General features: G+C 48.7%; 7 protein-coding genes across 7 annotated transcripts; 4 read left to right on the top strand and 3 right to left on the bottom strand.

Moving 5' to 3' along the window:
• Positions 1-142: 142 nt before the first annotated feature.
• Positions 143-2,429, top strand: A1O9_12313 (uncharacterized protein; the record flags this gene model as incomplete). The annotated part of the gene is made up of 2 exons (XM_013398814.1): positions 143-723; positions 803-2,429. The coding sequence occupies 2 exons, from the start codon at positions 143-145 to the stop codon at positions 2,427-2,429; spliced, it is 2,208 nt and encodes a 735-aa protein (XP_013254268.1).
• A 595-nt stretch (positions 2,430-3,024) lies between these two features.
• On the bottom strand, positions 3,025-3,895 carry A1O9_12312 (glucose 1-dehydrogenase; the record flags this gene model as incomplete). The annotated part of the gene is made up of 2 exons (XM_013398813.1): positions 3,025-3,714; positions 3,770-3,895. The coding sequence occupies 2 exons, from the start codon at positions 3,893-3,895 to the stop codon at positions 3,025-3,027; spliced, it is 816 nt and encodes a 271-aa protein (XP_013254267.1).
• Positions 3,896-4,204: 309 nt separating this feature from the next.
• On the top strand, positions 4,205-5,108 carry A1O9_12311 (uncharacterized protein; the record flags this gene model as incomplete). Its single annotated transcript, XM_013398812.1, has 2 exons — positions 4,205-4,259; positions 4,315-5,108. 2 exons carry the CDS (start codon positions 4,205-4,207, stop codon positions 5,106-5,108), a joined length of 849 nt encoding a protein of 282 aa, XP_013254266.1.
• Positions 5,109-5,320: 212 nt separating this feature from the next.
• A1O9_12310 (uncharacterized protein) lies at positions 5,321-6,721 on the top strand (the record flags this gene model as incomplete). The annotated part of the gene is made up of 1 exon (XM_013398811.1): positions 5,321-6,721. The coding sequence occupies one exon, from the start codon at positions 5,321-5,323 to the stop codon at positions 6,719-6,721; it is 1,401 nt and encodes a 466-aa protein (XP_013254265.1).
• Positions 6,722-6,753: 32 nt separating this feature from the next.
• Positions 6,754-7,358, bottom strand: A1O9_12309 (uncharacterized protein; the record flags this gene model as incomplete). The annotated part of the gene is made up of 2 exons (XM_013398810.1): positions 6,754-7,089; positions 7,149-7,358. 2 exons carry the CDS (start codon positions 7,356-7,358, stop codon positions 6,754-6,756), a joined length of 546 nt encoding a protein of 181 aa, XP_013254264.1.
• An 839-nt stretch (positions 7,359-8,197) lies between these two features.
• On the top strand, positions 8,198-9,944 carry A1O9_12308 (uncharacterized protein; the record flags this gene model as incomplete). The annotated part of the gene is made up of 5 exons (XM_013398809.1): positions 8,198-8,254; positions 8,305-8,447; positions 8,505-9,316; positions 9,365-9,717; positions 9,774-9,944. The coding sequence occupies 5 exons, from the start codon at positions 8,198-8,200 to the stop codon at positions 9,942-9,944; spliced, it is 1,536 nt and encodes a 511-aa protein (XP_013254263.1).
• Positions 9,945-10,596: 652 nt separating this feature from the next.
• Positions 10,597-11,489, bottom strand: A1O9_12307 (uncharacterized protein; the record flags this gene model as incomplete). Its single annotated transcript, XM_013398808.1, has 2 exons — positions 10,597-11,374; positions 11,467-11,489. The coding sequence occupies 2 exons, from the start codon at positions 11,487-11,489 to the stop codon at positions 10,597-10,599; spliced, it is 801 nt and encodes a 266-aa protein (XP_013254262.1).
• Positions 11,490-11,741: the final 252 nt, after the last annotated feature.

Below are 11,741 nucleotides of genomic sequence, written 5' to 3'. Positions count from 1 at the left end.
CATGACCGACTCTCGTCTCGCGATGAGACTGCGAGTTGAAGCCTCCTTCTACATGCGACTTTAACCACATGTGCGACTGTGAGACACGTTGACATCACATAGACTTGCGGCTCACTACAGGAACTAATTGCCTATGGCTGTAATGCCAGACCATAGTGCCGATGCTCGGTCAACGGCCATGATTGACGAGGCCACAGGGGAGATGGTTACGTCGATTGCATGTTATGTATGTCGCAAACGGAAGGTCAAATGTAATCGACTCTACCCAACATGCTCCAATTGTTCCCAAACAAAACAAACATGCACGTATCCAAGACGTGTCACCAGGCCTGGCCCTAAGATTGGCACTGTCCAAAGCAACCGCAAGAGGAATGGAGATCTCAATGCTCCAGCGCAATCGAAGAAACTGAAGCCCACTGCACAGGCTACGAACGCTAGCACTACCTTACAGCGGTCGATTCCTCCACCTCTACCAGGACCGGCTTATGCAGCGTCAGTGTCGCAGCAGCCACTCTCTCCCTCGGTCTCAACATCATCAACTACAGCTTCGCACTTGTCGCGCGACATCACCTCGTTATCTTTTATCCTACACCCTTCGCTTGAACTTCGCGAAGTGGAGTCTCATAACGAACTGGACAAAGATCTAGATACTGCAGACGATAGTTCTATTATCTCATCCGCATGCTTTGCGCTCGGCATCGGCGTAACGGAGATGCACCAGCTGTAAGCAATCCTTCCATTGACTAACCCTGCTCCTTGAACGCCCTCCACATAATCTTACACATGCACTAACTCTTTACAGAGTGGATGAATTTTTTGACACCTTCACCTCGTTCCAACTATTCCGCCGCGGAAACTTCTTCACAAAGCTCCATCATATTGAAAACTTGTCACAAGTCAAAGCACTCCTCGCTTCCATATTTATGTTTTCGGTCCGGAGTCGCGCTTCGAGTCCTCACTTCACGCGAGGGACTGGCGATAGTGCAAGTCAAGATGCCAATACCTCAGGGCATTTCTGCGACCTTGCGATCCAGTACGCTGATAATGCTATTACAGAATGTGACGAGCATGAGGAGCAGCTCCCACTAAACGTCCTTCAAGTCTTGGTCCTTATCAGTCACTGGCTACTGTCACAATCTGCCCATGGTCGGGCATGGCGCTACTTAGGTCTAGCGGTAAGGAGTGCCTATGATCTCAATCTTCATATGGTGGACTGTGGAAAAGGGCCCGAAAGCCATCTTCTGGAGTCACCCGAGCGATGGGTTGCTGACGAGGAGAAGAGACGGGCGTGGTGGGCTCTGTGGGAAATGGATGTCTTCGCCAGCGTAATTCGACGACGTCCAATGGCCATCAGTTGGTCGCAGAACCAAACGCTGCTTCCTGCAGAGGATGATCGATGGGACAAGTCCGAACCGCAGAAAAGCTGCTTTTTATCACCGAGCTACGTCGACCGATGGAAATTGCTTGAAAAATCTGGGAATCAATCCGCGAAGGCCTGGTTCATTATCATCAATTCCCTGATGAAGGATGCGCAGCTCTTTTCCAGTCCCATGCCTCATGAGGCAACACCAACTGGGGAAGAAGACCGAGAAACTTTCAAACAACTCATGGCAATGCACAATGTTCTGCATTGCACAACTGAAATGCTTCCGCATCACTTACGATACGAGAATCAATTCCTGAACTTTAGTCCCGAGGATGTTGATGTTGCAGATGCCCCTTCGATGCGTGCTCGCGACGCCAACATCTACAGCATTCATCTGATGACACAGCTGGCGCGCATGATGACCTACAAGTTTTACGTCTTTCACATGCGCTTGAGGTGGCCTCAGCTCCAACGAGAGCTCGCGACGATGAAAGAGCATACCAAGAAGGGGACGATGCCTGAGCGACAATTGGGCAGTATCGTGCCTACAAACGCAACTCGACAAGCCCTGACCCTCTATATCGCCGCTTCGGACAGCGTTGTAGAGATCATTCAGAGAACTGGTGGGTCGCATTACAAATTTGTAAATCCTTTCTTCGCAAACACCATCTGGCTTGCGGCGGCTGTTCAGTTGCTTCATCGTGAGCTCGTTCCACCTCATAGTACCGACAAGGTCCTGATTAGCTCCAACTTCGAGCTACTTTGCATGACCTATCGCCAATTTGTAAAATACTGGGACATGTCTGATACGCTTCAGAAAACCCTCAAAAGCCTTGAAACCGAGCTCCAAAGTCTTCAAATACTTGGTAAAGACGTGCCTTTTGAGAGGCGTCTGTCATTCGACTCCCAGTCCGTATCTTATCAAGCGGCCAACCGTCCGGCGTCCACCGCATCTGGATTGTCGGGGCGAGACCTTGACGATACCACTGGTCAACCTCTACGGCGCCGGAAAACGGTGTCTCCAGGTAAGGGACAAATATTGCCTGTCGTATTGTCGCTATGATTGCTGACGGTTTTTCTAGCTCCTGATAGCGACCTTCGGTCAAATCTCACAGCTGAACTGCACCGAAATCCCACGAATTTAACACCGAGGGGTGGACCAACCAATGATCCACAGCCACGAGAGCCAAGCCGTCTTAACCAAGGGATGCCGTTACCTCAGCAAGAAACACAGCAATATCGCAATCAAAGCCAGCAACTAGGAGTACAAGCGCAGACACAGAGCTCAACACTGGACAGACGACATATGCCCCAAGGTGGAGCCGAGACCGTCGTTATTGAGAACCACAATAGGCTCCAGACCCCCTTTCAACATCGTCAGGAGCTACCATTCGCCTTCAACGATTCGCCACTTCCTTCTCTGCCCGGCGATATATTTGGTGACGCATCGCGGTTTGACGAAGGACTGAGGGACGTGGACAATCGCACTGATTTCTATGATAATCTGAATTACGTGCTGTCTGGATCATATGAATAAAGGAAGCTATCCCTATACATGCTATGATGAGGATTACTCGATGGCTCTCTCAGGAGTAGATCCAACAGAATTTAGGACCATGGTATTAATGTATAGTGTTCCATACCACAGCCCAGAATATCTAGGATGTGGAATACCCTCCACATACTGGGAGAGTGATGCCTGTGACATATGATGCCGCATCTGACGCGAGCCATAATGAGCCCTGCGCGACCTCGTGGGGTGCCGCCCAACGCTTGAGGTAGGCTATGTCCACGAAATCCTCGTGAGATTTGCCAATAGACTTCAGTGAAGTCGCCGACATTTCTGTTAGCACCGCACCTGGCGCAATTGTGTTTACACGAATGCCATGGACCCCATTCTCGAGCGCTGCGCTCTTGGTGAGACCCACCACTGCGTGTTTTGACATCGTGTAAGCGGGCATGTTATACTGTGGTTTATAGGCATTGATTGATGCGATGTTGATGATAGAACCTCCTTGCCCCTGCTTGACCATCTGCTGCAATTGCCACTTCACGCATAGAGCTGGACCTTTCAGGTTGACAGCGATGACCCTGTCGAAATACGCCTCATCAAAGCCCACACAAGGGGACTTGTCGGGCGTCAGAGCAGCATTGTTAACCGCAATATCCAGCTTTCCAAATGCCTCCACAGTCTTTGCCACCAGATTTTGGACTTCATATGACTTGGAAACATCGGTCTTCACGAACAATGATATTCCTCCCGCTTGTTGAATTTCCTCCACCACTTGTTGCCCAGCACTCTCGTTGACGTCTGCCACGACCACTTTTGCACCAGCTCTCGCAAAGACCTTAAATAATCTCCAGTTAAATCATGCTTCAGCAATACCTCGTATGTTGACTCACCTTCGCTGTTGCTTTGCCCATGCCATTACCTCCACCTGTGATGATGGCAACCTTGCCGGTCAAACATGGGAATATCTCCGCTTCGGGGACCTCAATGACCGGTCTTTCATCCGGAGTACGCGCCATTGCAATAGCTATGGGAGGCGTTCTTGCGAGCCCACGTCCTTCTATGATCTGGTAAGATATATGGGAGTTCGCGGACCTACTTATGATGACTTGGGAACTTCGAATTTGATCGTTTTTAAGGTCAGGGACATTTGAATGCCTCGGGGCTTCCCTGAGGTGAGAATCACCGTGCGGGCGAGCCCGGCACATCTTCGGCCAGTCCGCGTGGGTACTTATTTCCAGTTAATTCGGAGATTCTTTCTATACATCTTACTACCACAGTTTCACGATCACATAATAAAAGACTCTTGACCTGGACAGCCTCTAATCATGGGGCTGCGAAGCCTTACCGGAAAACTGAGTATTGTAACTGGGGCCGCTCGTGGTATAGTCTCAAGCAGAGCTCGCAAAGTCTCAATCCGTTAACTTTAAACTCTTAGGCATAGGGAGTGCAGTCGCAGAAAATCTTGCCAGCAAAGGAAGCTCTATAGTATTAGGATACAGGAGCACCTCCTCTGATCGGGTTGCACAGACACTATGTCGGAAGCTCGAGGCTCAGTATGATGTGAAAGCGATACCAGCGCGTGCAGACATCGGGACAGAAGCTGGTTGTGCGACGGTCATCAAGCTGGCCAATCTAAATTTCGGAAACAGCAAAACCGGAGATCTTCGAATAGATATATTGATCAACAATGCAGGAATTGCGAGGATGAAAGGCATAGGGGACATTACACGAGAAGAGTTCGCGGAAGTCTATCAGACGAACGTCCTTGGTCCCATTCACATGGTTCAGGCCTGTCTTCCGCACCTACCATGGGACAGATCTGGTCGAATTGTCAATGTCTCTAGCGTAGGTAGCACATTAGGATTACCCGAGCAGACTCTCTATGCAGGATCAAAGGGTGCATTGGAAGCAATGACGAGAGTTTGGGCACGTGAGCTTAGCAAAAGAGCCACTGTGAATGTGATAAATCCAGGACCGGTGGTATCCGATATCTATCATGGTATTCCGGAATACATACGAGAGGATTTGGGAAAGTGGAATCGCATTGCACCTCTCGCCCAGGATTTTACGGCACAGGAGCTGGAGGAGCAACCGTGGATCAAGTATGGTGGAAGGCCGGCGTATCCCTCAGAAGTCGCTGGCGTAGTAGCGATGTTATGTAGTGAAGATGCCGGATGGACAACAGGCAGTCTCATAAGTGCCAATGGTGGTATGCGCATGTCAGTATAGGTTTGTAGATAGACCGAGCAAGTCACCCCGAGAGCCCAAAACTAAGTTTCTTACATCATCATCATCCTCATAGCGACCAACCTTCTGGCCTCAGCACGCTATTTAATAGTTTGTCAAAGTACAACTCACCTTAATTTCTGAGTAGCACTTCACGTCTAAGAGTGATGGGGATTTAAACTTCTTGACCCACAACGTCTCTAATATACTGAAAAATGAATTTGCCAATTCCTGGTCTTCTGTATGTGCCGCTCCAGCAGGGATCCTTAAGTGATGCAGAGCTCAACAACTGGTATAACAACCAACACGCCCCAGCCCGTATGAATTATACATTTTTCTTGACTGGCTACCGTTATAAGCAAATTCCGGACCACCCATTGATGCCAGGAGGGTTTGATTTGGGTTCGCGGATGTCAAACAAGTTGGCACTGTACGAAATATCCGACATGCGAGAACTTGAAAAAGCTCCGTACAACACCCTGCTTGCACCTAATAATCAGAGCCAACGAGATCATAGCTCGATTTCTAAACTCACAGCTTCACGCAAATATTTTGACCATACAGCAACCTACCGTGCGATAGGTTATCCAGAAGGGGGTTTGCTACGCGAAGACGACAAGACGTTCACTGACGGAATTCTGATCGCTGTTCATGTTCGACTAGCATCTGGTAGTATAGAGGATGAGGTAGAATTTAAACGGTGGTATGTGGAGGATCATCTCCCACCGTTGAGAGACGTACCTGGCTGGTTACGAACTCGAATATACCGAACGTCTATTATCGACGCTTCCTCGAAGGAAGATATGGAATTCCTCACTCTGAACGAATTTGCAGATCCAAGGCAGGTTGGAGGTCCTGAGCATCTGATCGCCATCGGAAGCGAATCGAAGACTACTGTAGTAGCATCCAAAAGACGAGAGTGTTGGGTGCCGGAGTTCGTTCTGGGAAGGGGACCAAAAGATTTGACCTCTCTCGTGGCACTGAACAATGAAGATGCACAGTATGTGAGTCCTGGTGGGCTAATCCGCACCACAAATGATGCCTGGCCAACAATAGAAAGTTCTATCTTCACTGATAGCTTTGGTCTCGTCGAGTATTGTCTCGAGGGGCGAGGAGGCCCGACGTCACATATTATCGTACTGGGGACTGTCTGTGGCTTGAATTGGGATGTATGGGACCAGTTCGTATCATTGATCATGAAACAGAAGGGTGATGTTAGGGTGCTGAGAATCAAGCTGAACCCTGCATCCCAGCCCAGTAACATGCCCGTAACCTCTGGTGCAGCATTCGGACAACTGGAGCTTTGTGTCAGCAATGTTATAAGCGATTTGCTGTTGCAACCTCCTGTGATTGAGCTATACTTGGGGATGGCGGGTGAAACTGTCAACAAGAGATTCGAAAGTTGCTACTTTCAAAACCGGACGAAACTTGAGCATCCGTGTTGCACTACATCTTCAAGGCCTCAATTGAGGCTTGCAATCACGGCGAAGAGTCGTATGTCTATCAAGGATGCCATATTACAATTGATATCAGCTCTTGAGAGGTCAGAAACGATGACCCAGTTGTCAGGAAATATCTCGCAAGAAATATGGGCAAGCGTTGATAGTCCTGAGTAACTGCGTGTACTTCGCCAAAGTGCCGTCGTCATCTACTGATTACCTCTCACAACATCGACAAAATTTCTTGTGAGGAGTTCTATTACATTCCCCCATGGGTCCTTCAGATACAACGCTCTATCAGAACCCATTTTGATGGTTTTGCCGATTTGAGTTCCCCCATTCGAAATGACAATCTCGCATGTGGCACCCACGTCTTCTACCGTGATAGCGATGTGAAAGAAACCTCCTCTGCAATACATCTCCGGCGTGAACGCCGAAGGATCCCTCTCAGAGACTGGCACTAGCCTGCGGTATGGCGGGTCGATGAATTCGAAAAGTTCGAAGCCTGTGTCATCCTCTGTCACTAGGTAGGCCACTTTCACAGTCTGCAAAGGATGTGGATAGACTAGAGCAAAGCAGGTAGAACATTAGCTCCATCCGCAACGTTTGAGTCCGAATCAGTTGTGACAATCACTGTAATGTCAGCATTGAACTTATTCTTGAATATGACCTTGTCTGGGTCTGTGATCCTGCTGAACAGAACATCATCCCTCAGCCTTCTGAAGCCGAAAACGACCTGGTACCACTCTGCCGCGGCCTCGACTGATGGTACCGATAAAGCAACGTGATTGAGCGAACATTTTGAGAGCGCCATCCTGAGATTGTCATGTGGGACGGGGGAATTTCCGAAGGATTCAGACTAGACGCAGAACATGTTTTTAATCAAATTCACTTGACCTGTTAATGAAACGGCAGTACGTTGCATTTGCGGTCGGCCGGACTTTGGTCACTCGCAGGCCGCCGCGGACTATTTGGCGAGCACCCCGGGACTGTGTCCACGCACTGCAGCGACATCTGCAGAACGTGAACAAAGCTAGCGTAGTGGAGTCCATAGTTTTGGACAATACAGAAGTCTCGCCACCGGTAGCTTGTGAGTAGTCTGGAATCTTAGTTCATTTAATCCACGGACCAGTGCTCCCGTGTTTGTTGGAACAGGGGAATCACAGGAAAGATGATTCGAGAATGGGCTGCTGGGGAGTCGAAGCTGGAAAGAGCTCTACCACATGTTATGCTCCTACGCCACCATAGCACAGGGTACATACATGAATCTGGCCAGAGATTTACAAAAGGGTCGCACATTGGTAACGAGCTAAAGCAACAGAATTTCTGTCTTCCGCCTCGGTCAGCCGGCATCTCTTCGCTCATGTTCCTGCAGGACTTGTCGGACACATCCGGTCTGGCTCCACTCGGCCTCCCCATGAAATCTGCCCCACCATTTAACGCACCCCGACGCGGGCATGGAGCTGCTCGAGCGACTTCAAAGTTGCGAAGGAAGCTGGGTTGAATCACAGAAATTCCAATTATAAAGACGAATTCCTGTACAGATGGCATGATTGTTTTAGATCCAAAGGAGTTTCAATAGTCGGATTCCCAAGACGCTTCCGGTACTGAGTTTTGAATATCAGCCATCATACACTCTTCTCACCCATCACAATGACAGTGGTTTCACCTGTGCCTGTGAAAGGCCACACAAGCTTGGTGAACATTCTCGTAAGCCAAATCTCACCTGGTTTGCACGAGTCTATGATAACGGTTAATAGCTCATATGTGCTGCTGCTTTGGCCAGCTTCAATTATGGCTACTCGAACAATGTCATAGCTGGCACTCTTGCACAGACATCCTTTGGAGTCAAATTTTTGAGTGGCTCCAACGCACTCCCATTGATCGATGCCATTGTCTCCGGGTAAGTCTCGAAGCCGTACCAGCACTTCGACTTCTGTATTGACGCCTGTTCCATCAGCTTCTTTGGCTGCGCTCTTCTCGGCGCTATCGGTCAGGCATGGATTTCAAATAAATGGGGCCGCAAGGGTGCCACCCGTGTCGCAGCCGTTCTTCTCAGCGTTGGCAACGCCCTTCAAGCTGGAGCACCTCACATAGCCATGTTCCTCGTCGGCCGGTACATTACAGGCTTTGGTGCTGGCATGGTCATTACCAATACTCCTGTGTACTTGAGTGAGATTGCGCCTGCCCATAGCAGAGGGCTCCTGGTCGGATTGCAGGGCAACTTTATTGTCCTAGGCTATATTCTCTCTTCCTGCGCCGCGCTTGGCTTCCACTTTGTTACCGAGTCATATCAGTGGCGACTTAATTACTGTATAGCCACATTCTTTGGCGTGGCCCTTTTCGTTTCGCTGTTGGCGCTCCCAGAATCGCCAAGGTGGCTGGTTGAGCACAGCAAACCGGAAGAAGCAGGAAACATTCTCATGCGAATTCACAGGACTAAGAATGATCCCAACGGAAGAGTGGCACAGGCCGAATTGGCACAGATTGTGGCACAGGTCGAGCATGATCGCTCTCAACCGCGTAGCTGGTCGTTCATCTTTCGCACTCCATCCATGAGAAAGCGACTCCTCTGCACTCTTCTTGTGTGGACCATGGCACAATCAACAGGCATCACGGTCATTGCAAATCTTACTCCTAGACTCTTCGGTGCCCTGGGCTACAGCACAGTCCTCCAGCTGACGTTGGCACTAGTCTGGACAGTGTGCTTGTTCCTTGGTTGCTTCGTCAACATTTACCTGATCGACAGAATCGGTCGTGTGAAACTGATTGGTAAGTCATCGGCTGCTTTGCGTTTCTCTCGTCTGACATATCTCACAGTGGCTGGTGGCTGGGGCATGGTTGTTTTGCTTGCCATTGAAGCTGCCTTACAAGCAAAGTACCTTGATAGCACTAACCTCAATGGAATCCGGGGTGCTGTTGCAATCTACTTCATCATTGCCTTCTACTTCTGCTGCACTTTGGAATGCGTTGGATACGTATATGGCTGCGAAATTTGGCCCACCCATCTGCGTAGCAAAGGCTCCGCGGTTTCATATTTTGGCTTTTATATCTTTTCGATTTGGTCGACCGCCCCTGCTGCTCAGGCTTTTAGCTCTATTGGTTGGAAGTATTACTTGGTCTTCATCTGTGTCACCATTGGCCTTGTGATACCTTGCCACTGGCTACCAGAGGTGAGTTTCAAAGCGCCAAATTACTCAGGAGTATTACTGTTCTGACATTTCCTCAGACTGCAGGTATTTCTCTGGAGGAGCTTGGGGCCAAGTTTGGTGATGAGGTTGCCATTGACTTCGAACATGCTCTAGAGGCTAAAAGCCTTAACCAACAAGATATTGGACAATATGTAAAGGAGCATCATGTACAGAACGAAGACATTGGGGTCACCGAAGAAAGAAAATGATCTGTTGTGTATCGGATGGGACCAACACACCATAGCTATCAAAGTACGGATGCGGGCGCCTATAAGTGACCATCGAGTGACTAAATTTTGAGATACTGTGATATAGGGCTTCACACTTGAAAAAAATATCCATGCATGGAGGAAATGGAACCAACTGTTTATATAACATAGGGATGCAGTTACTCATCCAAGAACTTGTTGTTGACTTTCTTTCAAACCCGATGCCGAGAGTGACTCTTGGAACGAAATACATCGACAATGAACTAGATCTCAAAATAGAGTCTCAATAAAGTCTGTTGGTACTTCTTCATTTGGCCAGAGACGTTTGATATTCGTCTTGAATATCGAAACTTTAAAATCACGTGAGCTTATTACCCCAGGGTCGAAAGAAGGTAGGAAGTCCTACACGCCTCCCCCAATGAATGTAGAAAATACACACGGTCGGTAAGACTCAGAATTTATCAATCTCCATTGTTCTTTTAGCGACGAGCTGAGATGAACGAGCTAGAGTCAAACTACTTGAATCTGTACTGTCTCTGCTCCCGATCAAGGACTTAGACTCATGAAATTTACTGCATGACAGAGGAATAAACTATCCAAAGTCCTCGGTATACAATCCTGGTCTTGTCTTGCACGCTTCAGGGGCTTATTCCTAGGTGACGGTCATCCCACCATCGACAGGCAAAGTGACGCCAGTAATGTGGGTTGCTACCCCACTAGACAAGAGGCAGATAGCATCAGCCACTTCTTCTGGGCTTGCTAACCGCCCTTGAGGAATTCTGTCTATGGTTTTCTTGAGAGCAATTCGTGTTTCTTCTAATAAGAGAGGTGTGTCAATGAATCCAGGTGCCACTGCGTTGATCCTTATACCTTCTTTCGCATAATCGATCGCATCAGTCCTAGTCAGTCCCAAGATGGCGTGCTTTGACGAATTATAAATTCCAAGATTGGGCATGGCCATGAAACCCAGGATCGAGGAAACGTTGACAATCGATCCGCGTTCAACTATCGACTTGTTAATAGAGTGTACTGGTCGAGGCTCCTGCTCCCGCATGTACCGCAATTCATGCTTCTCACATAGCCAAACCCCTCGAAAGTTAATGGCCATGACCTTGTCGAAATCTGTGATAGCGGTATTGCCAGTAGAGGCTAGTGGTTGTCCAACTCCCGCATTATTGATAGCATAATCAACGCGACCAAATTTAGTCCACACGTTCATGATAGCGTTGGACACTGAGTCTTCGTTTGCGAGGTCCGCCTGTACTGGGAGAAATTCCACCTCGGGATACGCCTGTGACAGGGCGGACTTTGTCTCCTGGAGTGTTTTTTCATGCACATCTAATCCAGCTATTCTGGTCACTCCATGACGTGCGAGACCAAGTGCAGCGGCTCGCCCAACGGAGCCACCTGCACCAGTTATGAATGCTGACCTTTAACAGCATAATAGGTTAGAAATACTTTCCAAAACTTGTGTGACGCGCTGTCGATCGACGTTGACCTTCGGGAAGGGCACTCGACTTACCCATGGAGGGCTAAGAAAGCCATCTTCTCTCAAGAATGAATCTGTCCGATCTTCGATACAAAGGAGTATTCTACTGAAATGAAAGACATATATGATGCCTTGCGGAAAGATGAAGGAAAGCCGGCTAGCTCACCATCCATTTTTCGACACTAGGCACAGAATCCTCCGCATACTGATACTCGGACTTGACCTTCTAAGTGGTTTGGCATGACTTCGGTCTCCGTGAGAGGTCGGACCAATTCGACGGAAAACTGAGGGGAATTCTCTCATATCTT

The sequence above is a fragment of the Exophiala aquamarina genome (assembly GCF_000709125.1).
Source record: "Exophiala aquamarina CBS 119918 chromosome Unknown aczIA-supercont1.22, whole genome shotgun sequence".
Classification (NCBI taxonomy): domain Eukaryota; kingdom Fungi; phylum Ascomycota; class Eurotiomycetes; order Chaetothyriales; family Herpotrichiellaceae; genus Exophiala; species Exophiala aquamarina.
Note: the sequence above shows the minus strand (reverse complement) of the source record. Positions and strands in the feature narration are given on the sequence as shown.